Source organism: Prinia subflava, chromosome 10 (assembly GCF_021018805.1).
Source record: "Prinia subflava isolate CZ2003 ecotype Zambia chromosome 10, Cam_Psub_1.2, whole genome shotgun sequence".
In the NCBI taxonomy this organism is placed as follows: Eukaryota; Metazoa; Chordata; class Aves; order Passeriformes; family Cisticolidae; genus Prinia; species Prinia subflava.
Window position 1 is genome coordinate 29,937,051 of NC_086256.1, and position 24,035 is coordinate 29,961,085.

Below are 24,035 nucleotides of genomic sequence, written 5' to 3' on the forward strand. Positions count from 1 at the left end.
CGCCGGCCGCCGTACGCCGGCCGGGGTGGGCACGTGCGCGCCGGTGGGCGGGGCGCGCCGGGAGCACCGCGTGCGTCACGGACGGAAGCGGAACGGGAAGCGGAAGCGGCGCCGGGGCCGCCCGGCAGCGGGGGAAGCGCGGACGCGCCGGGGACACGGCGAGAGGGGGGGAACAACGCCCCGGCGGTGCGGTAGCGCGGGGCGGAGTAACGGGCAGGGCGCGGGGAGGGGGAGAGGGAAGCGGCCCCGGGCAGGGTGACATGCTGGGTCCCGAGCGGGCCCGGCAGCGGGTGACCGGCGCCCGCCTCCCGCAGGCCGCCTCCCGTCGCCATGCCGAGCCCCCGGAGCAGCCGCGAGCGACGCGGCGGCAGCGGCGGCCGCCTGGAGTTCCTGTCGCTGAGCCAGCGCGGGCCCGCCGCCCCTGACAGCCCCTCCCGCCGCAAGGAGCCCGCCGGCGCCGCGGCCGCGCCGCTGCCCGAGGAGGACTGCATGAAGCTGAACCCGTCCTTCGTGGGCATCGCCCTCAGCTCCCTGCTCGCCATCGATCTCTGGGCCTCCAAGCGCCTGGGGGTGTGCGCCGGAGAGGGCTCGGCCTGGGGCAGCGCCCGCCCCCTGATGAAGGTCATCGAGGTGTCGGGCCACGGCATCCCCTGGCTGCTCGGCACCTTCTACGGGCTCTGCCAGAGTGACAGCCCGGCGGCCAGGGAGGTGCTGCTCAACCTGCTCTTCGGTGAGGCGGGGGCTCGCCCCGGGGCTGCGCAGGCAGCGGCTGGGGAGGGGGCCCCGAGGGACGGGGCAGAGCTGGATGAGCCGGAGCCCCGAGAGCACCGGCTGATTCTGAGCAATCTGTGCGGGCTCTCCTGGGATGCCTGGTAGCAGAGGAAGCGATGCTGCCGCTTAAGGGCGTGGTGGCACCAGCATGACTCGTCTGTCACCTCTGCAACCACGCCCTGGGAAACTCCCGACAGCTAAACTGCTCCCGCGGTTACAAAACGCTCTCGGGGCCGAAGGCTCTCTCAGCTCCTTAAGCTTATCACAACAGCGCATTCCAGGTGCAGCTGCCTGGAGTTGAGACACCAGCCCTTTCCCTGAAAAGCTGCTCTGGCACACACAGACGTTCACCCTTGGCTCCCTGCAGGCAGGGCTTTCATGGATTCTTCTGCACCAGCCAGTGAGGAAACCTGGTTTAAAGCACGAATTCTAATCCTACATGGTGTAGTATCTCACACACACACTAGCCTAGGTATGTTTAAAGGAATTAATTTTTGCTTATTTAGAAACTGTAATAGCTCCACAGCACCAGACCTTCTCAGATTCCCTGTTATTACTCTTGTATTAAGATGTAAATAATTAGGATCTTGCACTTAGAATTTGAATTTAAATTTGCTTGGTGGGAAACATAGGTTTGTGCATCTTTCTCATCTAACAGCACGTGGTTAAGTTAGAGCCCCACGGCAGAGCTGTGGGAAGGGGCCTGCATGCCTGCAGCCTGACCTCTGCTCCAAGGAGACCTGTCCCAGCACCAGGGCTTTGTCCAGCCCTCAGTGCTCTGGGCAAGCGCCGCCCGCCTCCCTGGGGATCTGCCCCAGGGCTGCAGCACCCATGTGGGGAAAGAGCATTCCCTCATGTGCAACTTGAGTCTCCCGGATCCGGTGTAGAAAGAGAAAAGGCAATTGATCTAGTTTAATATGTGGAGGAAAAAATTTGCTCGTAAATGATTAACCAAAGGAAATGAACTGAAGTGACCAAAATATCTAGTGTCCAGAAACAAGTCTTAGGACAAACAGAAGTTGGTCTCTTACACAACATCCCTGGAAAAAATAGCCCTGGCAGCGAGTGCTGTGCTAAGCTGAGCCAACAGGGATGGGGAAGCACCCTCTGCCCTACATGAGAAGCAGCTCTTGCCAAATACTGCCTGAACACTTAACACAGGTACTTTGCCTCTTCTGTCATAACAGCCTTTAGCTCTCAGGGCGCAAGCCACCATAAATTATCCTTTATTCATCTCTTAAAAACCAAACAGTCTAGCTTCTCCCCAGCAGCAGGGAGAAGCTAGACTGCAGGAGCCCTGGCACCACACCAACTCTGAGCATTTCCCACTGACCCGTGCCAGAGGGGAGTGGGTTGATCATTCACCCAGTGAGTTTGACCCCGGTCACCACGGCAGACAGCAATGCAGAGTCAGCACTGCCAGGAAGGGAGCTGTGGACACTTAATGCCTCTGTTGCCTTCACATTAAGGAGCAGATTGAGCCCCGAGTCATGATCAGATTTTGCACAGAGAGGAAAGCCCTGGGGTGCAGGCTGGGCAGAGCCCTCTTGGCTGTGGCAGGCCAAGGGTCTGGTGTTGCAGCGTCTGGTGTGTGCACAGGAGTAGAGTTTGAGGATGTGCTCATGCTGCAGCAGAAGGCCAAGAGCAGCTGCGTGCTGTGCTCTCCCTGCCTGCGTTTTGCAGCCGTGGGGAAAATTATCACTTCCAGGCAGCTTTGGCAGCTGAGTGCTCTGTTAGCTGCTGGTTGTGCTGTCAGTAACCCCCCATTCCTGTCTCTCCCAGCATTGCTGCTGGACCTGGTGATGGTGGCGGCGGTGAAGGGGCTCGTCAAGCGGCCGCGGCCCACACACAACAAGATGGACATGTTCGTCACCATCTCGGTGGACAAGTACTCCTTCCCCTCGGGCCACGCCACCAGGGCCGCTCTCGTCTGCCGCTTCGTCCTGCGCCACCTGGTCCTGGCCGTCCCGCTGCGGGTGCTCGTGGTGCTCTGGGCTCTCGTCGTCAGCATCTCCCGGGTCATGCTGGGCAGGCACAACATGACGGACGTGCTCTTCGGGCTGCTGCTGGGCTACGCGCTGTACGGCGTGGTGGAGCGCTGCTGGCTGTCCCCGGCCACCGCGCCCGCCCTCTTCGCGCTCTGGAGCCACTAACCGGCGCTGCCTTCAGCACAAAGCAGGGGCCACGTGCCGCTGCTCGGAGCACGCACAGGGAGGGGATTCTGGCGCTTGAACTGGCATCCCAAACCCCAAGTCCAGCCAAGGCTTCTACACGAGCGGTGCCGCAGGCTCCAGGGCCTGCGCTCAGATGTCTGGTGCTGTCCTGCCCTCCTGGTTGGCTGTCAGGCAGGGTCTGCGCTGACTGTTCTCTGGTGACCAAAAGCAATCCCCCGCAGAGCCGGGGGAGGGCTCAGCACACCCATCCGGCAGCTCGCTGCTAATACTGTGAATCTGCATGCTCTCGCCCGGCACCTGCAATAGCCCATGGTGTATGTGGTAGCTGTGACTGTGCAGAGGTTTCTCTACAATCACCCCTGTATCTGTATCCCATAAATACACTGATCATGCTGCTGTTGTAAGCATACCCGGCACAGCCTGCCCTACAACACCTGCCTGGAGGGGACCCACAGGGGTCTCTCCTCAGGATTAGAAAGGGCTTTGCCTCCCTAAGCAATCTCTTCCCTCTTGCTCTCAATTTAAGTGCTGCACTAAGGCTAGATGTCAAGCACATGGCTCCCAGAGCCACAGGGAAAGGATAGTGGCACTGAAGTGGGCAACAGGGTGAGCAACTCCCAGCAGCAGCCTGCTCCTAGAGCTCTTGTCCAGAGCTTCCCAGTTCCTTTTTTCCTCCACAGGGTTTTCAGTGTCTCGGGGTACAACGCATTCACAGCAATTCCTGATGGACAGCATATTCCAGGCTGCAGATAGAGTCCTGCAGAGCCAGCCCCTTCCCAGCCCCAGGTCTGAGCCTTGCTTGCACCTCCTGCAGCAAGAGGCCCTGGCTCTGCCAACCACCACTACAGCTCCCTGTGCTTGACAGGCTGGCTCTTCTCCCCTGGCACCACTGGCAGCCTGTTTGTCACAGAGGGCTGCTGGTTCTTGGCAGGAGGGGACCACAGGGAGCCTCTATAATGAGCTAGGGCCGAGACTGAGCCAGAAAAATCATAGAATGCAATTCATCAGGGACCACAGCCTGGCAGGGAGTGGGGGCTCTAGACTGAGCTCAAATAATCAGTTTAAACAGTGTTCCTGGCACGTAGGTAGAGGGATTTGGCCCAGGTGAGGCTCTTTGTGGTCACTAAGGTTTATTAGTGCACTCAGGCCCTGGAAAACACCAATTAAGTCTTATTAAGACTAGGCAGTGTTTAATTGTGCTGTTCTGGGTGGAGTGTGCAGGAGCAGCCTGATGGCTGCTGGTGCGAGCACTGTCACTGTCAGTTGTACAGGGGCTGAAATGGAAGTGCTTGGGTGCCCCTGGAGCTGAGCCCTGACCCCCTGACAGGGTGAGCCAGTGAAGCTTCCAAGTCTGAGTTGATGCTGCAGTGACCAAAAAATAATCCCCTGAGTTGCACTGCATGCCTGGCAGCCAGCTGGGCCAGTCTGGCATTTGCACCGCAGCACCAGGGCACTCTGGGCAGCCCTCCTGCCCCCAGTGCAGAGACCAGCCCTGTGGTGACTGTGGGAGCACAGGCAGGTGGCACACTCTGGGTGGGCAGGGCTTGTTGTGCTGTGCCAAAACACTTGCATCTTTGCTCTACCTTTTCCAAAACACTGTGGTTTTTGTCTGCACTTAGTGTCTGTTCTTAGAGCTGTTGGGGTCTTCCTCTCTACATCATGGAGGGTACAGCAGTAATGTGTGCATCTGTGGCTGCCACACACGTGTGTGCCAAAAAGTTGCTCTTGACTCACTTGCATGACACTCCATGAGGGCCTGGTAGCACCCACCACCACCCACTGCACAGCCCTGCTGGGTCACAGGCTGCCTGGCCACCCTCTCATCTTTGTGCTTCTCTCCAGCTCCACCAGAGAGACCTTTGCTCTCCTGTGCTTGTCACTTGTCACTGCTCCTCCAAGCATGGGTGCAACCCACTGATAGGACAGAGGAGCTTTCTGCTCCACTCATCCCACGGCATTTCTGTCCACGGTGGAAGCCCAGAGCAGACACTGCTGTGCGCACTCTACGTCCTGGGTGCTTGCCAGGTATGGGCAACTGTGAACTTCCACAGATACCTACCAACCAAATAGCAACCTAGACCAAAAGATAGTGGCATGACCCTGGGGCCTGACTGCACAGTTTGTCTGTAGTATGAGTCCAACTACAGCGGGGTAAAGTCCAGGGCTATGCAGCTTGTAGGGAAGACAAATTCAGAGGCAACCTGCACAGAGGCTTCATAGCACAGCAGCACGGTGGGGAGCTCAGAGAGGTCCCTGTACCTCTGCAGTCTGTGCAGAGCTTGCAAAAGAGCCAGAAGCCAGCTGACAGCAGAGCAGGAAGAGTAGCACTGCCAGTGCTGCCACCTCTCCATTTCTGTGCTGATCCCTTGCTTGGTAAGATGCTTTTGATGCTTTTTGACAGGCACAGAGTGTAGGTTGGCAGCCCAGCACCTCTACCCCAGTCCCCTTGCCGACAGCAAGAGACAGAAAGAGCTTTATTAAGCTTCCCGCAAACATACCATGAGTTTTAGAAGGTTTAAATCATTTCAGCTGCAGAGCTTGGCCCCTCTGCCTTGCTCAGCTCTACAACAAAGTTCTCTGGATAAGAAGAGCAAAATTCCCCTGCAGGTCTCAGAGGCTGTCAGGCTGCAAGTGTGCCAGGAGCCAGCAGCAAGTTTGGGTCCCTCTGGTCTGTGTCTCCTGCTGTGAGGGACAACTTTTTCCTCACTGCTCCCACCACCCTCACACCAGGGACACTCCAACACCGCGGTGCTCCTTGCACCGCGATTCCACTTGCCCCAAGGATTTTGCTAGCCCAGGGTTGAGCCGTGGCTTAGGGGCACTGTGCCGACATGCCCAGCCCAGGCGCACAGGGGATGTGGGCGATATAGTGCCGGCTGCCACTGGAGCAGCCAGAGCCGTGTGTCACCCCGGGTACCAGGACAACCGGGCGCGGGCTGATCCTTACAATCCTAGGGTAAAAGTCCAGGGCAGCATCTGTTCACCAAGCACGCAACCACAGGGCTCGGCTGCGTGTCCGTGTCCCCGCGCAGCTCCTCAGGCCGCCGGCCGGGGCTGCAGCGACACCGCTGCCGGGGCAGCCGTGCAGGCGGCCGGGAGCCAGCCGGGCTCCGGCTTCCTTTCCCCGCGCCCGTGGGAGGAGTGACGGAGGGGGAGGCCCCGCTCTCGGACGCGGCGCACCACAAAGCCAGGCCGCGGTCCGGCGTCACCGGTCGAGGTACCCCGGCAGAGACCCTCGCACGGCTCCGTGCCTGCTGCCAGCCTTCCCTGGGCTGCTCGTCCCACGGCCGCAGGTCGGTGAAGGGTGTGTGCCCCGAGCTGCCGGCGCGCAGCGGGCACCGGGACAGCACAACAGGAATCTCCTCGGGGAAGGGGGAGGGCAAAGGGCAGGCAGAGGGGCTGTCACCCACCCGGAAGGGAGCCGCCGGTCCCCACAGCAGGGCACAGCACTCCAGGGCACCTCCGTCGCCGGGACTTGGCACGGCAGGGATATTTTGAAGCTCCCTGACGCTCGGCAGGATTTCTCCTCATCCAGAGCCAAAACCACAGTAGTGCAAAACCCTGCACTAGTCAGGTCCACTCCTAGTGGGGGACAGCAGTGGTTTGCAACCCCGGACAAACTTTTGAGGGGCTGCCTCTCTTGCTTGGGACCTCTTTGGTGCACCAGGGTCAAAGTCTTGCACAGTTGCACCTCTGGCTGCTCAGCCCCGCTGTCTGACGCTGTCCCCAGGCAGAGACGCGGTGGTGAAGCGCAGCATGGCAAAGAAGGTGGCCATCATCGGCGCGGGCAGCAGCGGGCTGTGCGCCATCAAAGCCTGCCTGCAGGAGGGGCTGGAGCCCGTCTGCTTCGAGAGGACCAGCGACATCGGAGGCCTCTGGAGGTTTGAGGTAAACTCTGCTGGCCACGTGTCCTGCTTCGAGTCAGCACCGTCACCCTCAAGGACCAGTGGTGGCTGGTGGGGTGGCAACCAGCCACAGTGGGTTCCTCTGGGTGAGACTGAGGGCAGGGGCTCCATGAAAAGGAGCACCTCATCAGCCCCAGTCATCCTTCCCCATCATTCCCCTGGCCAGCACTGAGCTGTGCCCACTCCCACAGGAGCGCCCCGAGGATGGCCGTGCCAGCATCTACCGCTCTGTCATCATCAACACCTCCAAGGAGATGATGTGCTTCAGCGACTTCCCCATCCCCGAGGACTTCCCCAACTACATGCACAACTCCAAGATCATGGAGTACTTCCGCATGTACGCCCAGCACTTTGACCTGCTCCGCCACATCCGCTTCAGGGTGAGAGCTGGGGGGCCGGGGGGGAGGTGGCAGCGGGAACGGGGGCACAGGGTGCTGACACCGCTCCCCCTGCGCCCAGACCAGCGTGTGCCGCGTGTCCAAGCGCCCCGACTTCGCCAGCAGCGGGCAGTGGGAGGTGGTGACCGAGAGCGAGGGGAAGCAGGAGGCGGCTGTCTTCGATGCCGTGCTGGTGTGCAGCGGGCACCACACCGACGCACACCTCCCGCTCAGTTCCTTCCCAGGTACTGCAATGTAATTGCATGACAAGACCTTCTTGAAAGCTAGTCCATGCCAGTCCCTATTCTCCCTGCTGCTTTCCCTCCTGGTCCCAGCATTTCCCTGCCTTGCTTTGACTCCCAGAGTGCTCCTATGCTCCCCAGGAGTGGTTTGGTGGGGCAAGGGAGCGTCTTCAGTCTTTAGGGGGCTGATCCTCCAACCTCACACCAGGAAGCCAAGCATCCCTCCTCCCTGCTCACAGGAATTGAGAAGTTCAAGGGCCGCTACCTCCACAGCCGAGACTACAAGGACGCTCAGGCTTTCACAAACAAAAAGGTTGTTGTCATTGGGATCGGGAATTCAGGGTCAGACCTGGCTGTGGAGATCAGCCAAACAGCCCAGCAGGTAAGCAGGAGTAGGGTCCCGGTGGGCAGGATTGCCCCTGTGTGACACTGCCAGCTCCGTAGGGACACCAGGGCCAAGGCACTTGCACAGGCACTGCTCCATGCCTGCACTCGCTGTGTTTGGCAATGCTGGCTCCAGCCAATCCCAGCTGCCAGGCAATTGAGACCTTTGTCCCACTCCCCTGCAAGATGTCATTCACCAGCTCCCTCTGCCCTCTGGGTCTTTACCCAGTGCTTGGGCAACAAAAAACAGAGTGGTTCCAGGGCAAGGGCATGTCCCCCACAGAGCAGCCCTCCCAGGACCATCACTGCCTTCAGAAGTGATCCTTCTTCCTTCTTCTTTGTCTAGGTCTTCCTCAGCACTCGCAGGGGTGCATGGATCCTGAACCGTGTTGGAGATCAGGGCTACCCCATCGACACCATCTTAACCACCCGCATGAAGACATTCCTGCAGGGGCTGCTCAGCTCATCCATGGCATGTGACTACATGGAGAAGAAGCTGAATGCCAGGTTTGACCACTCACGTTACGGCCTGAAGCCAAAGCACAGGTATCAGCAAACACTCCCCCTGCCCAGAAGGATCATCTGCCTCCCTGTGTCATGCCCAGCTTGGCCATTCCACGCTCCCTGTGCTTGGACTGGGTTATTAGTTTTGTTATGCCCAGGCAATGCTTGAGGGAGCCACCACTGTCCCTTCCAAGGACTCTTGGAGACAGCTGCTGAGCATCCCTGGGGATGAGCATTCCCAGAGCAGGGAGCCACAGCTGGAGCAGGACACAGAGCAGAAGCACTCCCTTCCCAGTGCCCTAACAGCTCCTTGGACCTTCCAGGGTTCTTCACCAGCACCCGACCGTCAACGATGACCTGCCCAACCGCATCATTTCGGGCAGGGTGCGGGTGAAGCCCAACGTCCAGGAGTTCACAGAGACGTCTGCCGTCTTTGAGGACGGCACCAGGGAAGACGTTGATGCCGTAGTTTTTGCCACAGGATACAGCTTCTCCTTCCCCTTCCTTGAGGGCTGTGTGAAGGTGGTGGAGAACCAGATTCCCCTCTACAAATTTGTGTTCCCCCCTGACCTGGAGAAGCCAACGCTGGCTTTCATCGGCCTCATCCAGCCCCTGGGTGCCATCATGCCTATCTCAGAGCTCCAGTGTCGCTGGGCCACCCGTGTCTTCAAAGGTAAGTCAGGCAAACCTGCCCTGTGGATGCAGCCCTGGAGTGAGGACAGATGGTGCCCAGCCATGTTGAAAAGGCAGCAGCTGGTTGTGCCATCCTGGCCATAGTGATGGCAGGGCTGCCTTGAGGCTGTCACAGTGAGAGGGCCACTTCTCTGAGAGGCACTGGGACATCCATACCTGATATCCATGGGCTGCTCCTTCCCATCCTGAGGCACTTGGACATGCCTCAGGTCCCAGACCACACACCAAGGAGGAGCTGGCAGAGGCACAGTACCCAGGCAAGGGCAGCACCACAGTCGCCACTGTGTCTCATCCTCCCCAGGGCTGAATGAGCTGCCCCCACGGCACGACATGGAGGCTGACATTGAGCAGAAGAAAGAAGTGATGGCAAAGCGGTAAGATCCCTGTGGGAGCACTGAGGGGCTGCCTTTGGCACAGCTGTTTATGGGCATCCATCCTGTCCCATGGATGTGTCCTGGCACATTTGTGTGTGCCAACAGAGGGCAGGGATGTGGTTGGCCACACTACCCACAGTCCAGTCTGTCCAATACCACCTTCCTGGTGTGCAGGGCATCTGCCAGGTCTGATCCCAGCACCCACCTGCCTCCCTCCCCGCCCACAGGTACGTGAAGAGCCAGCGGCACACCATCCAGGTGGATTACATCCCTTACATGGACGAGCTCGCCTGCCAGCTGGGGGTCAAGCCCAGCCTGCTCAGCCTGTTCCTCACGGACCCCAAGCTGGCAGTGGAGGTGGCCTTCGGCCCTTGCACGCCGTACCAGTACCGGCTGCGGGGCCCGGGCGCGTGGGCGGGTGCCAGGGAGGCCATCCTCACGCAGCAGCAGCGCATCCTCAAGCCCCTGCAGACACGACATGTGGAGGAGAGCACCTCAACCCCTGCCATACCCCTCATCTTCAAGCTGCTTGGGGCCGTGGCCATCCTGGCAGCTGTTTTTGCTTACTTGTAGGTGCCCTGCAAGCGCAGGAAGGGAGGCTTTGCAATGTGCTGTGGGACTGGCTGGCCACCCCTGCCCCTTGGCAGCCTGTGCACCCCAGTGGTGGCAGAAACCTGCCTCCTGCCTGGCACAGCCCAGCTGTGACCACACCATGAGCTAGGGATGCACAGAACCTCCCCAGCTGCCAAAATAATGGTTGGGCTCTTGCTCTGCACCTCCCCTTGGGGAGTGCTGTCATGGACAGAGGAGGAAACCAGTTCACTGCAGGCTAAATTCCATTCCCTCTCAGCCAGCGCCCTGGGCTTTCCTGTCCCTTGTAACCCAGCCATGCCAATTTCGCCACACGCGCACCAGAGCTAAGCCGCAAAGGCACAGCACACTTTCTATGTGGATAAATGTATTAAACAGCCAAGCGTCCGTCCTGTTACTGACACAATCACAACCCTCTGCATGCTGTGGGAATGCTTACAGGTTTGAGATTGGCCTCACAGCACTGGCCCACTACAGGAGCTGATGTACACACACATTCCACAGCAAGACTGCCTCTCTCAAGGTGCGTGCCACCGCAGCGGGTCCTGGTAGTCACAGTGGCATGGCTCAGTGCCACCCTGGTCACCTGCATGCAGCCCCTCCGGGAGGTGGCTGGGTGGGCTGGGGACCCAAAGTGGGTAAAGGATGGGCATCCTGTCCATCATATGCCTGGGCTGGTCATGTCAGTCCCCCTCCATCCCCTAGGTTTGTTTTCCATGCCACAACCTGCTGAAATCTGAGGCACAGTCACATCTCTGCCCTGCCCAGGGCAGTGTCAGCATCATTAAGCGCTTACAGAACTTAATGCACCTCTGCAAGAGGTCAGGCCCAGGCAGGTGTGGCAGGGTGGTAGGGGAAACCTGTAGATCACGTCTGGAAGAAACAGATCTAGTGACGCCTCGGCCGCCCACAGGAAGCACAGGGGCAGTCACCCTCAAACTGAGCAGCACTGGGCAGCCTCCCTTGAGAGATACACCTGGCCCTGCTGCTCCTGGCCACGGCTTCTCCAGCATCCCTGCCACCACCACACCGTGGGACATGGCTGTCCGGAGAGTAGCCATCATTGGTGCCGGTGCCTCCGGCTTGTGCGCCCTGAAATGCTGCCTGGATGAGGGGCTGGAGCCCACCTGCTTTGAAAGGAGCACAGACATCGGGGGCCTCTGGCGCTTTGAGGTAAGCCCTGTGCAGCCAGCCTGCTCTGTGGCAGCAGCACGGATGCGTTTGGGATCGGCTCTTGGCAGAGAACAACGCGCTGCTCCCCTGCTTTGCGTGCGTGCAGCAGGCAGGTTTCCAAGGAAAACCACAGGAAAGTAAAACTGATTTGGCAGCGTAGTGCCAGCTGATATGCTAGGCACATAGGACCCAACTCCGGCTCACCAGCAGCAGGATGAAACCTCCCCAAGAACTTCATGGCTTGCTCCCCCAGCTCAGACTTTCCCTTTCCCGTCCCTCCCTTCCCAGTTTCATCCACACCTTCCTCTGCTGTTTTGCTCTTGGTTACTCCCAGCCCTTTCCTACCTATCTTGTCCTATCTGACCCCACTGTCTGTCCTCATCCCTGTCCCGCCCAGCCCTTTCCTGGAATCACAGTTGCTCCTGTTCTGCTTCTGTGCCACTTGCCCACACAGAGACACCACATGCTGCCTTCTCTGTGCCTTGGTTCTCCCTGCCTTGGAACAATCCTGGAGCTCATCTCTGCCCCCACCTAATGAGGCTGCTGACTTTTATCTCTTGGACCCACCAACAATATGACCAGTGTTCCCACCTTGCCCTGATATGCACGTGGGAGAGCCCTTGGGGGGACACAGGTGGCACCATGCCAGAGTAGGGTCTGGTGTGGATCTATCACAGTCTGCTTGTTCCACCTGTGATGGGTCAAGGACAGGGTTGGTGGGGCAGAACCAGACCAACAGCATCCAGTTGCTGAGGCACAGACTTGGTAAGCAGGAGCAACCACTCAGGAAGCACTGGAGCTGGCTCTACAACTGGCAAGACCTAATGTGGCAGCCAGGGCAATGGCACCACAGGAGGTTTGGGAATGCACTACCTCATAGGGGCAAGGAGTGGAAGTGGGGAAACTGAGGCATAAGACCACCATGACCCACTGTCACCACTGCCTGGCTCCCGCCAGTCCAGAGCTACATCCTTGATTTTTGAGGCGAGGGTTCTCAACCATAGGAGAGTGCTGCGTGCAGGGATGGGTGCTACAACGACCTGTGGCTCAATCCTGCACGCACAGGGGAGGTGCCAGGCAGGGCAGGCAGGCACCTCATCATTCCCCTGGCCAACACTGAGCTGTGCCCACTCCCACAGGAGCGCCCCGAGGACGGCCGTGCCAGCATCTACCGCTCTGTCATCATCAACACCTCCAAGGAGATGATGTGCTTCAGCGACTTCCCCATCCCCGAGGACTTCCCCAACTACATGCACAACTCCAAGATCATGGAGTACTTCCGCATGTACGCCCAGCACTTTGACCTGCTCTGCCACATCCGCTTCAGGGTGAGAGCTGGGGGGCCGGGGGGGAGGTGGCAGTGGGAACGGGGGCACAGGGTGCTGACACCGCTCCCCCTGCGCCCAGACCAGCGTGTGCCACGTGTCCAAGCGCCCCGACTTCGCCAGCAGCGGGCAGTGGGAGGTGGTGACCGAGAGCGAGGGGAAGCAGGAGGCGGCCGTCTTCGACGCCGTGCTGGTGTGCAGCGGGCACCACACCGACGCACACCTCCCGCTCAGTTCCTTCCCAGGTACTGCCTGTGGGCTGCCTGCCTGCTCCCTGACATCCCTAAATGCCTTTGCAGTTTAACACACCAGCTGGGATTGCATGAGTGTCCGAAACATCCTGCTGGCACATGTCACTGCTGCCAGCGTCTCTCTCTCACCTGAGACAGGCTCCCTATCCATGTTGCTGGCCAAGCACCTGCTGGGCTCTCCACCTCCTCACCAAGGCTGGAGGGCTCAGCACTGGTGGTGGTGTTGCCTCTGGGTGCCAGGGTAAAATGTCTGGAGAGCTTTCAGCTGTGGAGACCCTCTTTGGCTGGGGAACAGGCTGGAGCGCACTGTCACCAGGGTCTGGCAAAATGGTACAGACCCTGGTTATTCCTCTACTGGAAATGCATGATACCAGACAGGACCTGCAGCAGAATTTTGGGATGTAAGCATGGAATTGTCCAGTCCAAGTCCTGCTCCAAGCCAGACTACTCCCAAAGCCAGAGCAGGATGCTCAGGGCTGTGCTGAAAATCTTTCATGCTGGTGATGCCACCACCTCTCTGGGACCTACCTCAGGGCTGCATAACTCCTATTGGTCACATTGGTCTTAGCTTGTTCCCAAAACACACCACCAGTCTGGACAGGGTGCAGCCACCCTCCTGCTCCACATCCCAACCCAGCATGACTTCCCTTTCTCTTCCAGGGCTGGAAAAGTTTGAGGGCTGGTACCTGCACAGCCGGGACTACAAGAGCCCGCAGCCCTTTTTGGGAAAACGGGTGGTCGTGGTTGGCATTGGGAATTCAGGCATCGATATCGCAGTGGAGCTGAGCCACACAGCCAAGCAGGTGTGCTGAGAGACCCCAGAGGGCACCGATCATCCCCCACCATCCCTTGTGGGCTCCCCTCCCTCCTGGCCACAAGCACCCTGTCCCCTCTCTATGGGGATGGCTGCTGTGGTCCCAGCAGCTGTGCTGGCTTCCCTGTTCCTGGAGCACAGCAGAGGCCCAGCCCAGCCTGAGGATTCTGCCGTGCCACCACCTCTCATCACCTTCCTTCCAGGTTTTTCTCAGCACCAGGCGTGGGTGCTGGGTGATGCACCGGCTGGCAGACAGTGGGTACCCCTTTGATTTCAGCTACATCAGTCGCTTCACGCAGCTACTCCACAACCTGCTGCCTCCAAATATCACCAGTTTCTTCCTGGAGCGGCAGGTGAATGCCCGCTTTGACCACACACTCTATGGCCTAAAGCCCAAGCACCGGTGAGCACCCCAGCAGCACCCCAGTACCTGCTCCAGCAACGCCCATCCCCCTGCCAGGGCCTGAATGAGGTCTGTCTGTGCCTTCCAGGATCTTTGACCAGCACCCGACCATCAACGATGACCTGCCCAACCGCATCATTTCGGGCAGGGTGCGGGTGAAGCCCAACGTCCAGGAGTTCACAGAGACGTCTGCCGTCTTTGAGGACGGCACCAGGGAAGACGTTGATGCCGTAGTTTTTGCCACAGGATACAGCTTCTCCTTCCCCTTCCTCGAGGGCTTCAAGGTGGTGGAGAATCAGATTCCCCTCTACAAATTTGTGTTCCCTCCTGACCTGGAGAAGCCAACGCTGGCTTTCATCGGCCTCATCCAGCCCCTGGGTGCCATCATGCCTATCTCAGAGCTCCAGTGTCGCTGGGCCACCAGTGTCTTCAAAGGTAAGTCAGGGCTGTTTGGGGAATGCAGCTGAGCTCCTCCAACCACGCCAGCACTGAGTTGTTGCTGGTGGCATCCCCTCATATGCTGCCTCTCCACATGCACAATTTTATCCTCCTTTTGCTTCTTCATGAGGAAAAACCCCGCTTTGCATTTTTCTATGACTCTTACACTGTTCTTCTCTTGTGGGGGCCACTAATGGATCCTGTTGCCTGCAACCACGTTCTCCCTTTCTCGCTGTCACTTTGTTTGCCCATGTGTCCCACTTTGCTCCCGACGGGGCAGCAGGCCCCAAAAGCCCCACGTGCAAACGGAGGCCAGGCTGGGCTGCAGAGCCATCCGGACTGCGGCAGGAGCACAGCCCACGCTCCAACTCCAGCCTCCTTTTCCCAGGGCTGCAGGGCCTGCCGCCGCCCGCCGACATGCTGGCTGAAATCACACAAACCAAGCAGAGAATGGCTGAGCGGTAAGGCCCCCGCGCAGCACCGCCCTGGCACCCTTACCCCCGCTGGCCCCGTGTCAAACCCTCCTGCCCTCCCTCCCTCCCCGCCCACAGGTACGTGAAGAGCCAGCGGCACACCATCCAGGTGGATTACATCCCTTACATGGACGAGCTCGCCTGCCAGCTGGGGGTCAAGCCCAGCCTGCTCAGCCTGTTCCTCACGGACCCCAAGCTGGCAATGGAGGTGGCCTTCGGCCCCTGCACGCCGTACCAGTACCGGCTGCGAGGCCCGGGCGCGTGGGCGGGTGCCAGGGAGGCCATCCTCACCCAGCGGCAGCGCGTGGTGCGGGCCCTGCAGCCGCGGGCCAGCGGCCGCCCCGCCCGCAGCAGCGCCGCGCCCCACGTCCTCACGGTGCTCTTCAGCATCGGCATGATCGTGGCCACCCTCGTCTACGTCTCGCTCTCTCCTTAGCCTAAAGGGAAAGAGCGGGTCCTGCCGGCTATCTCCTTTTCCCTTGGGCTTGTGTCTCTCTCCAGCTGTGCCGGAGCAGGGAGGGAGTCGTTGCTTGAAGGTGCAGCCTGGTCTCTTGCACCTCCCCGCTGTGGTGCCACCAAGTCTAGGCACGGGCTGCTCTGGAAACAGCTTCCTAAATCCGGCAGCCCCACAAGCTCTATCTATGGGTTAGGTCACAGAGGTGGTGGGGAAACTGGGAACGTGCCCAAGAGGGGCACCTCGGGAAAGGGCAATAAAGCTCGTCCCCGTGCCGGGGGGGCCGCAGACCCCAGTGCCTGTCTGCGTCAGTCTGTCAGTCCATCCTGCGTGTCCCGCCGGCCGCAGACCCCAGTGCCTGTCTGCGTCAGTCTGTCAGTCCATCCTGCGTGTCCCGCCGGCCGCAGACCCCAGTGCCTGTCTACGTCAGTCTGTCTGTCCATCCTGCGGGTCCCGCCGGCCGCAGACCCCAGTGCCTGTCTGCGTCAGTCTGTCAGTCCCTCCTGCGGGTCCCGCCGGCCGCCCGCGCCGGCCCGGCCCCAGCCCTGCCCGCACCAGACATGGCGACCGGCGGCTGAGGCGGCGCGGCCCCGCGCCATTGCCCGCAGCCAACATGGCGGGTGCCCGGCGGCGGGGCCGCGGGGCGGGGGCGGGGCGCGGCCGCGGAGCGCGGCGGGGGCGGGTCAGAGCGCCCCGCAGCGGCCGGCGGGGCGTGGCGCCATCTTGGACGGAGGCGGAGAGCGGGGCGGCGGCGGCGGCAGGTGGGGTCGGCCCGGGCCCGGGGCGGCGGGGCGGGTGTCACGGGCGGGCGGGTGTGAGGGTGGCGGCTCCCCGGGCGCCGTGCGGGAGGCGGTAGGTGAGGCGTGGCTGCGCGTCCCCGCGGTGTAGCGGTGTCCCGGACCCCGCGGCGGTGCAGACCCCGTCTGGCGGCCCCTCGGGAGGGCCCGGCCCCTGCCGGTGTGTCCCGCTCCTCCCCCGGGCCACGGCAGTCCCGCGGGTGCCCGTGGGCCGGACCCGCCGTGACAGCCCCGCCGCCGCCCCCGCCGAGCAGAGCCCGAGCCCCAGCCCTGCCTGCTCGGAGGGAGATTTTCAGCCCTCGGAAAACCTTTCCCAGCTCATCCCCTTAACCTTACGGCAACCTCAGGGCTCAGCTGTGGTTCCTGTCTCCGAGAGAGGGAGAGCCCGGGCGGATCGGGCTTCCCCGGGCCACGCCAGCCCCGGGCGGTGTCAGCCCGGCGGGGTGCTGGAGCCCGTCCCTTCAGATGGAGACCCCGGGAATGCCTGCCAGGGCTCCCAGCGCTGCTGGACACAGAGCCCGTCCCTCCAGATGGAGACCCCCGGGATGCCTGCCAGGGCTCCCAGCGCTGCTGGACACAGAGCCCGTCCCTCCAGATGCAGACCCCGGGAATGCCTGCCAGGGCTCCCAGCACTGCTGGACACAGAGCCCGTCCCTCCAGATGCAGACCCCGGAAATGCCTGCCAGGGCTCCCAGCGCTGTTGGACATCGACCCCATCCCTCCTGCACAAACCCCTCGGGCTGCCTGCCGCTGCTTCCCGGTGCGGTCACTGGCCGGGTGGGAGGCAGCAGGCTCGTCCCAGGGAGGGGAATGGGTGTAATTCACTTGTTGTTTTCCAAACGAGAAGGTCGGGCTGGCTGGAGCCCAAAGGCCCTGGTAATGGGGCAGGCAGGCGCTCATCTTGCTGTGGGCTCCAGCTGGCAGGGGCTTGCTGCCAGACTGGGAGTGGATGTGCTGAGATGCACGAGAAGGTTTGCTGGGGCTCTGGTGTGTGAAGCATTTCCAACCATGGCTTGGATGTACCTGTGTCACACCATCTCCCAGTGCTACAAGGGCTGGTCTGGATGCAGGAGGGTTTGAGCTGTGAAAGTGAATTCGGCAAAGCCGGGTATTGCAGGCTGTGCACAAAGACCTGTCCTGGCACAGGCCGGTGCCTGTGTGTCTGATGCAGGGGATTCAGATGGCATACGCCAGACAGGAGCCACCGCCTGGGATAAACCTCAGGGAGTGTTTGGAGAGTGTGATCTGTGAGGGACTGAGCTACTGGAATCCTTTTAGAGAAGAGAAGAGAAAGGGAAGCTTCACACCTGTTAACACCAGCACATATCTCCCAGGTCTGTCCTGCTACAAGGGGAGTTCAGCCTTTCCCACCTTCCTCCCTGTAGATGAGAAGTAAGGGAGCCTTAGTGAAGATACTGGAGGGGAAACTCCTCAACAGCAGGTCTGGTGGTACAGGGGCAGATTTTGTGAGGAGCTGTCTGAGCCTCCTCAGTGCAGAGGGAGATGTCAGAGCAAAAGATGTAGCTCATTTGACCTGGATCTTCAGGTATAGTTGATCTGCACTGAGAGGGGTGGGAGTATGGGTTAGCTGCCCACTTTTAGCTACCTTTTAGCCTTCTGGATTTAAGAAATACCGTAGTAATTGCTCCGTAATGTTCTAAAGCCTGGCTTTGGCTGGCAGCCTCACTTGGCACCCTTCATATAACTTGATCTTTTAAACCAACCTCCAAATGTCACAAGTGAGCACATGAAGCAAGGCTGGCTGTCCCCTTGCTTGCTCTGCAGAGCCCATGGTAAGCTGAAAGCTGCAAAATAAGCCTGCAAGTGGGCAAGAACCCCAGTCCATCTCAGCTCCTGGAAAGAGGGTAAGGCCTGAAGAGTCCTGTGTAGCTTGCAGTGGCTTTGTTTATTGTAAAAGATGTGTAGTTGTTCATGGCTTGGTCAGTTCTCCTGTTTTGCTTTCTCTGAGCTGGGTGAGACTGGGGATGGTGGCCCATCTCCAGCTGCAGAGGGACACTGAGGTGGCCAGGGCTGCCCTTCCCTCACCGTGTCCCTCCAGACAGCGGGGCAGGTGCTGTCTAGGTTGCCACAAATGGTCCTCCTCGCTGTGCTGTGCTGCAGCTGGCATGGTGACTTGCCTGGTGAATCATAAGTGAATGCTGCTGAGAGCTGAGCTTTTTGCAGACACCACAGCATTAGCCCCACTCTTTGGACAAGCTCCAGCTTGGGCGATTCCATTCGGACACTTTAAATGCTCCCTGTCGCCTTTGCAGGCACAAGGCTCTGCTCTCCTGCCTGTGAGCTCTTGGAGACTTGCTGGGGACTGTGAAACAGCTGCTGCTTTCACTCCCTGGCTGTTTCCTTGCTGGATGTCGGGGGTTTTCTGTAGAGCCTGACTGCAGGATTGTGAAAGAGGCTCTGTTAACGCCAGGCAGTTGATTTGCCAATAAAGGTTGGCTTTATTTTTCCCATCAGCTCTACTCAGTTGGCTGCCAAGGGCTGTTGTGGGACCCAGGTGAAGTGGTATTGGTTTTGAAGTCTTAACAATTACCAGCTTAACTAGAGTGATGGTTCTTAAGGACGTGGCTATTAATTAGGTCAGGCTGTCTTGTTTGTTGAATTCCCATTCAGCTCCCAAACTTGGTAGTGGAAATTAACTTGGGGCCTTTTTTAGTATTGCTCTTTGTCTCCACTAGCAAAGAACGTTCGGGAGATGGCTCTTTTGCTCCTCTCCGTGCTGCCAGAGCCCGTGGGCAAAGGCAGGGTGTTGTTCTGTCTCCCTGGCAGGGGCTGCTGAGCTGCCATGGGGAACACCACCAGCGAGCGGGTGTCTGGGGAGCGCCATGGCTCCAAGTCCCACCGCTCGGACGGCTCCGGTGCCTCGCACCCCGCCAAGGAGCACCCGCACAAGATCATGGTGGGCAGCACCGACGACCCCAGCGTTTTCAGCTCCCACGACTCCAAGGTAGGGGCTGGCTGCTCCCTTCCCTGCCTGCCCTCTGGAGCTTCCACACACCGCCTGTGTGGGGCTGTGTTCCCAGCATGGCAGGGGGCTCTGGGGAGCTGGGGGGCAGGAGGAGCTCTGTGGTGCTCCTGTGTGCGATGTGCAGGTGGGCTGGTACAGACCAGGTGTAGAGGCCAGCTGTGTGAATGGGTTCATGGTTGTCCCTGTGTCTCAGTCACATCTCTCTGGTTTTCTTTGCCCAGATTCCCGGGGAAAAGGAGTTTGTGTCGTGGCAGCCAGACCTGGAGGAGTCAGTGAAACCATCCCAACAGGCTCGTCCAACTGTCATACGCTGGGCCGATGGAGGCAAGGAGGTCTTCATCTCCGGATCCTTCAACAACTGGAGCACCAAGATCCCACTCATCAAGAGGTAGCCCGTCCCTCAAGTCATTTACTCTATGTTCATGTCTGCTCCAGTGCAGAGAATGTTTTTCTTTGCTCTCTTGGCCTTTCTCTGTTCGCTCAAGCTGTGGGCCTGAGACAAATACACAGTCAGCTCCTTCCCTGAGTGGTGCTACAGGGACAGTGGGAAGTTTTGAAACAGGGAGAGGACAGGATGGGCCACTTTGCTTGCCCAGCTGGATGTCACGCAGCAGCCAGTGCTGGCAGCAGAGCCCTGCCCAGGTATGCAGCAGTTCTCTGGAAGCTGCCAGCTCTTCCCTTGGCTGCAGCATTACCCCATGCCTAGTTGTACTGCTGCCAGTGAGCATTAGTTGTTTGTCCCTCATGTATCTTCCTGCCCTAGTGATGTTTTTGCTGTTCTGCAACACACCTGTGACTTACATGGAAGCTCGTGTAGGGCTCTAGCAATTAATGTGGAATGAGTTTATCTCAATTTCAGACTTGACAGAGTGTCCCACTTTCTCCTGTCCTGCTGTGCCAGCACAGGGCAGGAGCTTTGCCCATATGTTCTTAGCCTCTCTTGCACAGGGTGTCTGTCACATTCACTGTCTCAGGGCACGGAGGGCTGGGCTGCCAGGGGTTTGAGCCACGCTGGTGCTTGGAATGCTCGTGCCTGTCATGGCCATGCCTTGGCTCACTGATGATGAGCAAGCCTAACTCTGCATGAAGGTGTTGAGGTAGAGGGGCTGGGCAGTGCTGGTTCCTGGGGCCCATGGAAAAGCAGCATTCAGAGCATCAACAGGGTGATGCTGTTGCACATCTATTCTCTCTGCACAGCCACAATGACTTTGTTGCTATCCTGGACCTTCCAGAAGGAGAGCACCAGTACAAATTTTTTGTGGATGGCCAGTGGGTCCATGATCCATCTGAGGTAATGCTCCAAGCTTTATTCCTGCAGATCTTGTCTTCTTCAGGGAACTAGAGAGGATGTAACTGCAGCAGAGGAGGAACAGGAAGAGTGGGGACTGTCTCCTGAAACAAAAGGCACACCTCCATCCCCTGAGTCATTTCAGAGGCTGGTTTCTCTGGGCTTAGTCATGCTTTATGGGGAAGCATTGGGAAAGGGCAGGGAAATGCCAGAAGGCCCTCAAGTCCCACTGGAAAATGGCAATGGGAAGATGGGCCATGAGGTCAGCAGTCACTTACAGGTTCTGCTCGAAACTGAATCATGTAGAAGCAGCATGGGAAGGAGAACACACCTACCCATGGGCACATAGCAGGATATAGTATGGAAATAGGAGGTGATGTAGGAGCCTGTGATAAAGGAAAATCCTCCCAAGGTAAACAGCAGAGATCTAGAAGTGTAGGGCAGAGAGAGACAGCAGCAACATGTGCTCAGAGGTAGTGTTGCAGCAAAGACAGCTTGGACTGGGAGGATCTAGGAAGCATTGAAAGTGCCTCAGTGGGAGGTGAGCACAGGAAGATTCTCGTCCCTGTTCTTTCCAGCCTGTGGTTACCAGCCAGATGGGGACAATAAACAACCTCATCCACGTCAAGAAGTCTGACTTTGAGGTGTTTGATGCATTGAAGGTGGATTCCCTGGAAAGCTCAGAAACCTCAGGTCGGGGTGAGTTTTGTGGCATTATGGCTTTGCATGTGCTGTTTTCCACCTCCCGTGCTCTGACACTCGCTGCCCTGGGAGCACAGACGCCCTGGGCAGAGGATGAGCAGTGCTGGGCAGCGTGTCCTCCCCAGCCCACAGCTAGGCCTCGTTCCTCTGGAGGGGCTGTACTGGTGTAACTTGTTCTGTGCTAGCACCATCCCAGAGCAGAGCTGCTGCAGTGCGTGGCTGAGGGAGCCATTTCGGACTGGGAAATGCCAGGAACATCAGCCCTTTCTGTGTGCTCGACTGTAAGTCATCTGATCCGGGGTACAAGCTAGGTGATAGCAGGATCCAGTTTATTTTCAGCAGCTACTCTTGTTTTTCATGCCAAGGTAATTTGTACCAGGACTAGCACATTGCAAACCTCCCTGTCTGCTTGTGTTACAGCAGCAGGTTAGGTTACCCCACAGGCACCGGCGGTGCTGGCTCAGTGTGAAATGCTGGCAGGAAGCTCAGTCGTGTCTGTCCCTGGTACAGCCCCATCTCAGATACAGCTCAGCTGCATGTCCTTTCCCAGCCTGGGCAAGAGACACTCTGCTGGAGAGAAGCCAGCAAGCAGCAGCAGCCCAAGGAGATGGAGCCCTTCTGGAGGCTGGCTGTTCCCAAATGTTCAGATCAGATATAGCTGGGAGACGTGGCCAGTACAGCTTTCAGTGACCCCAAGCTCCTGAGGTCCCTCCTATGTCTGCAACAGCTGCTCAGTGTAGAGTGCCTGTCTGCCTTCCCTGGACCTCCTCATCAGGCAGCACCTAGAGCAACCTGCTCCCTGTGCCCCTGCTGCTGAGGGCACAGCTCTGGAGCAAGCCAGCTGCTTCCTGCAGGGAAAGGGACCTGGCTGTGCCAAGAGCTGTGCTCAAGGGGTCTTGTGATGGGTAACATGGGGTGCTTGTTGTGTTGTGTCAGTGCACGTTGTGTCAGCTTACAGCCCTGCTTGGAATTGCCATGGCCTCACCCAGCTGCTTTTTCTGCTGTGAAAAAACTGAGCTGTTGCTATAGAATAGATCCCTGCCCATGGCTTGTGGAGGATGTTTGTACTTGAAAGACCTTGCTGAGTCCTTCTCAGCTTCTTAGGAGCTGCTCTGTGCTCACCCATGCTGCTTCAGTCATTTCATGTCTCTGCCCTTATCTTCTCTCCAGATTTATCCAGCTCCCCACCGGGGCCTTATGGCCAAGAGATGTACGTATACCGGCCTGAGGAGCGCTTCAAATCCCCACCCATCCTCCCACCTCACCTCCTCCAGGTCATCCTCAACAAGGACACCAATATCTCGGTGTGTACCAGCGTGCTGCCCACAGAGAGCCACACTGGGGGCAGAAAGGGAGTCTGGGCTCCCCTTGGCTGGGGTCTAGGCCTTGGCATTTCCTAGGAAAAGTGTCGCTTTTCCCATTTACCACACTGGTTTGGCCTTCTGGTACTTAGCTGAGCTCAGTTCCTGTTGAGAACAGCCAGAGGCAGTGGCAGCTGAAGCTGAGACAGCAGCTCCCTGTCTGGCAGGGGCTGGGGGCTTGGGGCTCTGCTGTTCCCCTGTGACACTCCTCTCCCCCTAGTGTGACCCAGCGCTGCTGCCCGAGCCCAACCACGTCATGCTCAATCACCTCTACGCGCTCTCCATCAAGGTAAGGCCCTGAGTGCCGCCGGGCCGCAGCTGCGGAGCTGCTCTGGCTCCCGGGAGCCCGCGGCCCTGCAGGGAGCAGAGCCTGCTGGGCGGGGGTGGGGACGGCACCTGGCTGCCTGGAGAGGCGTGGCACGCACAGGGTGTGACATCCTGAGGGATGTGACATCCTGACAATCCTTCAGCCGCCTCCCTGCAGCGTCTGGGAGCATAGCATGCGTCAGACCCTGCCCTTGCTCTGCCCCGCTGCCCTGCTGTGTGCTGGACTGGGGACAGCAGGGGCAGGCTGGGACAGCTCCCCGAGCCCAGGGGTGCCCTGGCCGCAGTGCTGACGCTGTGCCTCCCGCAGGACGGCGTCATGGTGCTCAGTGCCACGCACCGCTACAAGAAGAAGTACGTCACCACGCTGCTGTACAAGCCCATCTGAGCGGGGCCTCACGCACTCCCCACGCAGGACACCAAACGCCGCTTGTCTGCACACACTGGGCCACAGGACTGTGTGACAACTGGCCACTGGCTCCAGCCTCCAACCTGGCAGGGACACGGGCCCTGCAACAAGCTCAGGGCCACTGGGGCCTGTGACGCTGTCCCCTCCTAGTGGCGTGGTTTAGCCCTTGGTTTCCGCCCACCTGCAGCTTCCCTTGGCTTCTGTGAGTCTCTGGGACCACTTTGCTGCTCACCAGAACAGCCCCTCCTCACGCTCAAAATGAGAAGGGCTTTCACCTGCCTGTCTTCTCCAGCCTGTGAGGGCCTCAAGGTGGTCCTGGCACTGCACCCAGTCCGGGCTCCAGGAACACATCCCATCCTTCTGAAGGTTGCGCTGCTGCCCTGTTGATGAATCTCCAAGGCCACCTTGTCTGCTAGGGGCTCTGTGACACTCCAGCCTGGCACCTGCCCCCTGTCCCACAGCGCTGGCTGTGGGACTGGCCCCGGCTTTGAGGAGGGCTCTCAGCCCCAGCCGTCTGCGAGGTTCAGCGTCGAGCCAGCGTGACAGACAGTACAGCTGGACACAGCCACTCCTACCTGCTGCTGTGAGAACACCGTTCAGGACCGCAACGCCCTGTCCCCACCATCAGCTGCTTCTGTGGGACAGGGTGACTTTGTCACAGCCCAAGGGGCACTGGCATGTGCCCATGCTGGAGGGGCCTGGGAAGAGCAGAGCCGGGCAGGCACTCCAGGACCCCGGCTGCACCGCCTGCTGCTGCAGCAGGGCCGTGGGACAGGGGCTCTCTATTTATTACAGTATTTATTGTTCTCAGTGCTGCTTGCC

General features: G+C 59.3%; 4 protein-coding genes across 9 annotated transcripts; all 4 read left to right on the forward strand.

Moving 5' to 3' along the window:
- The first annotated feature begins 29 nt into the window (after positions 1-29).
- PLPP6 (phospholipid phosphatase 6) lies at positions 30-3,354 on the forward strand. 2 transcript variants are annotated; one of them, XM_063406695.1, is made up of 3 exons: positions 30-186; positions 315-730; positions 2,554-3,354. In XM_063406695.1, the coding sequence occupies exons 2-3, from the start codon at positions 331-333 to the stop codon at positions 2,922-2,924; spliced, it is 771 nt and encodes a 256-aa protein (XP_063262765.1). In that variant the 5' UTR covers positions 30-186; positions 315-330; the 3' UTR covers positions 2,925-3,354. The 2 variants fall into 2 exon arrangements, with proteins under 2 accessions (XP_063262765.1, XP_063262766.1); XM_063406696.1 differs by having other exon boundaries at positions 66-191.
- Positions 3,355-3,503: 149 nt separating this feature from the next.
- Positions 3,504-10,397, forward strand: LOC134555244 (flavin-containing monooxygenase 5-like). The gene is made up of 9 exons (XM_063406694.1): positions 3,504-6,238; positions 6,676-6,833; positions 7,042-7,230; positions 7,310-7,472; positions 7,709-7,851; positions 8,200-8,399; positions 8,681-9,030; positions 9,352-9,424; positions 9,652-10,397. Exons 2-9 carry the CDS (start codon positions 6,702-6,704, stop codon positions 9,995-9,997), a joined length of 1,596 nt encoding a protein of 531 aa, XP_063262764.1. The 5' UTR covers positions 3,504-6,238; positions 6,676-6,701; the 3' UTR covers positions 9,998-10,397.
- A 139-nt stretch (positions 10,398-10,536) lies between these two features.
- On the forward strand, positions 10,537-15,953 carry LOC134555243 (flavin-containing monooxygenase 5-like). 2 transcript variants are annotated; one of them, XM_063406692.1, is made up of 8 exons: positions 10,537-11,188; positions 12,328-12,516; positions 12,596-12,758; positions 13,425-13,567; positions 13,782-13,981; positions 14,070-14,416; positions 14,808-14,880; positions 14,971-15,953. In XM_063406692.1, exons 1-8 carry the CDS (start codon positions 10,820-10,822, stop codon positions 15,326-15,328), a joined length of 1,842 nt encoding a protein of 613 aa, XP_063262762.1. In that variant the 5' UTR covers positions 10,537-10,819; the 3' UTR covers positions 15,329-15,953. The 2 variants fall into 2 exon arrangements, with proteins under 2 accessions (XP_063262762.1, XP_063262763.1); XM_063406693.1 differs by lacking the exon at positions 14,808-14,880 and having other exon boundaries at positions 14,971-15,113.
- A 41-nt stretch (positions 15,954-15,994) lies between these two features.
- PRKAB2 (protein kinase AMP-activated non-catalytic subunit beta 2) lies at positions 15,995-24,023 on the forward strand. Of its 4 annotated transcripts, none has more exons than XM_063406711.1 (8): positions 15,995-16,107; positions 18,931-19,108; positions 19,351-19,517; positions 20,327-20,420; positions 20,996-21,116; positions 22,290-22,423; positions 22,701-22,769; positions 23,115-24,023. In XM_063406711.1, exons 2-8 carry the CDS (start codon positions 18,947-18,949, stop codon positions 23,190-23,192), a joined length of 825 nt encoding a protein of 274 aa, XP_063262781.1. In that variant the 5' UTR covers positions 15,995-16,107; positions 18,931-18,946; the 3' UTR covers positions 23,193-24,023. The 4 variants fall into 4 exon arrangements, with proteins under 4 accessions (XP_063262781.1, XP_063262782.1, XP_063262780.1 ...); XM_063406712.1 differs by lacking the exon at positions 15,995-16,107 and adding an exon at positions 17,876-18,008; XM_063406710.1 differs by lacking the exon at positions 15,995-16,107 and having other exon boundaries at positions 18,016-19,108.
- The last annotated feature ends 12 nt before the right edge of the window (positions 24,024-24,035 follow it).

What these genes read in the sequence shown, in the direction of transcription:
- LOC134555243 (XM_063406692.1), top strand. Translation starts at nt 10,820, where the DNA reads ATGCACCTCTGCAAGAGGTCAGGCCCAGGCAGGTGTGGCAGGGTGGTA. An exon ending in TCTGCCACATCCGCTTCAGG is followed by an intron (nt 12,517 to 12,595) that starts GTGAGAGCTGGG and finishes CCCTGCGCCCAG; the next exon opens with ACCAGCGTGTGCCACGTGTC. An exon ending in GGCCACCAGTGTCTTCAAAG is followed by an intron (nt 14,417 to 14,807) that starts GTAAGTCAGGGC and finishes TCCTTTTCCCAG; the next exon opens with GGCTGCAGGGCCTGCCGCCG.
- PRKAB2 (XM_063406711.1), top strand. Translation starts at nt 18,947, where the DNA reads ATGGGGAACACCACCAGCGAGCGGGTGTCTGGGGAGCGCCATGGCTCC. An exon ending in AAGATCCCACTCATCAAGAG is followed by an intron (nt 19,518 to 20,326) that starts GTAGCCCGTCCC and finishes CTCTCTGCACAG; the next exon opens with CCACAATGACTTTGTTGCTA. An exon ending in TCTACGCGCTCTCCATCAAG is followed by an intron (nt 22,770 to 23,114) that starts GTAAGGCCCTGA and finishes TGCCTCCCGCAG; the next exon opens with GACGGCGTCATGGTGCTCAG.
- PLPP6 (XM_063406695.1), top strand. Translation starts at nt 331, where the DNA reads ATGCCGAGCCCCCGGAGCAGCCGCGAGCGACGCGGCGGCAGCGGCGGC. An exon ending in GCTGCTCAACCTGCTCTTCG is followed by an intron (nt 731 to 2,553) that starts GTGAGGCGGGGG and finishes TGTCTCTCCCAG; the next exon opens with CATTGCTGCTGGACCTGGTG.
- LOC134555244 (XM_063406694.1), top strand. Translation starts at nt 6,702, where the DNA reads ATGGCAAAGAAGGTGGCCATCATCGGCGCGGGCAGCAGCGGGCTGTGC. An exon ending in TCCGCCACATCCGCTTCAGG is followed by an intron (nt 7,231 to 7,309) that starts GTGAGAGCTGGG and finishes CCCTGCGCCCAG; the next exon opens with ACCAGCGTGTGCCGCGTGTC. An exon ending in GGCCTGAAGCCAAAGCACAG is followed by an intron (nt 8,400 to 8,680) that starts GTATCAGCAAAC and finishes TGGACCTTCCAG; the next exon opens with GGTTCTTCACCAGCACCCGA.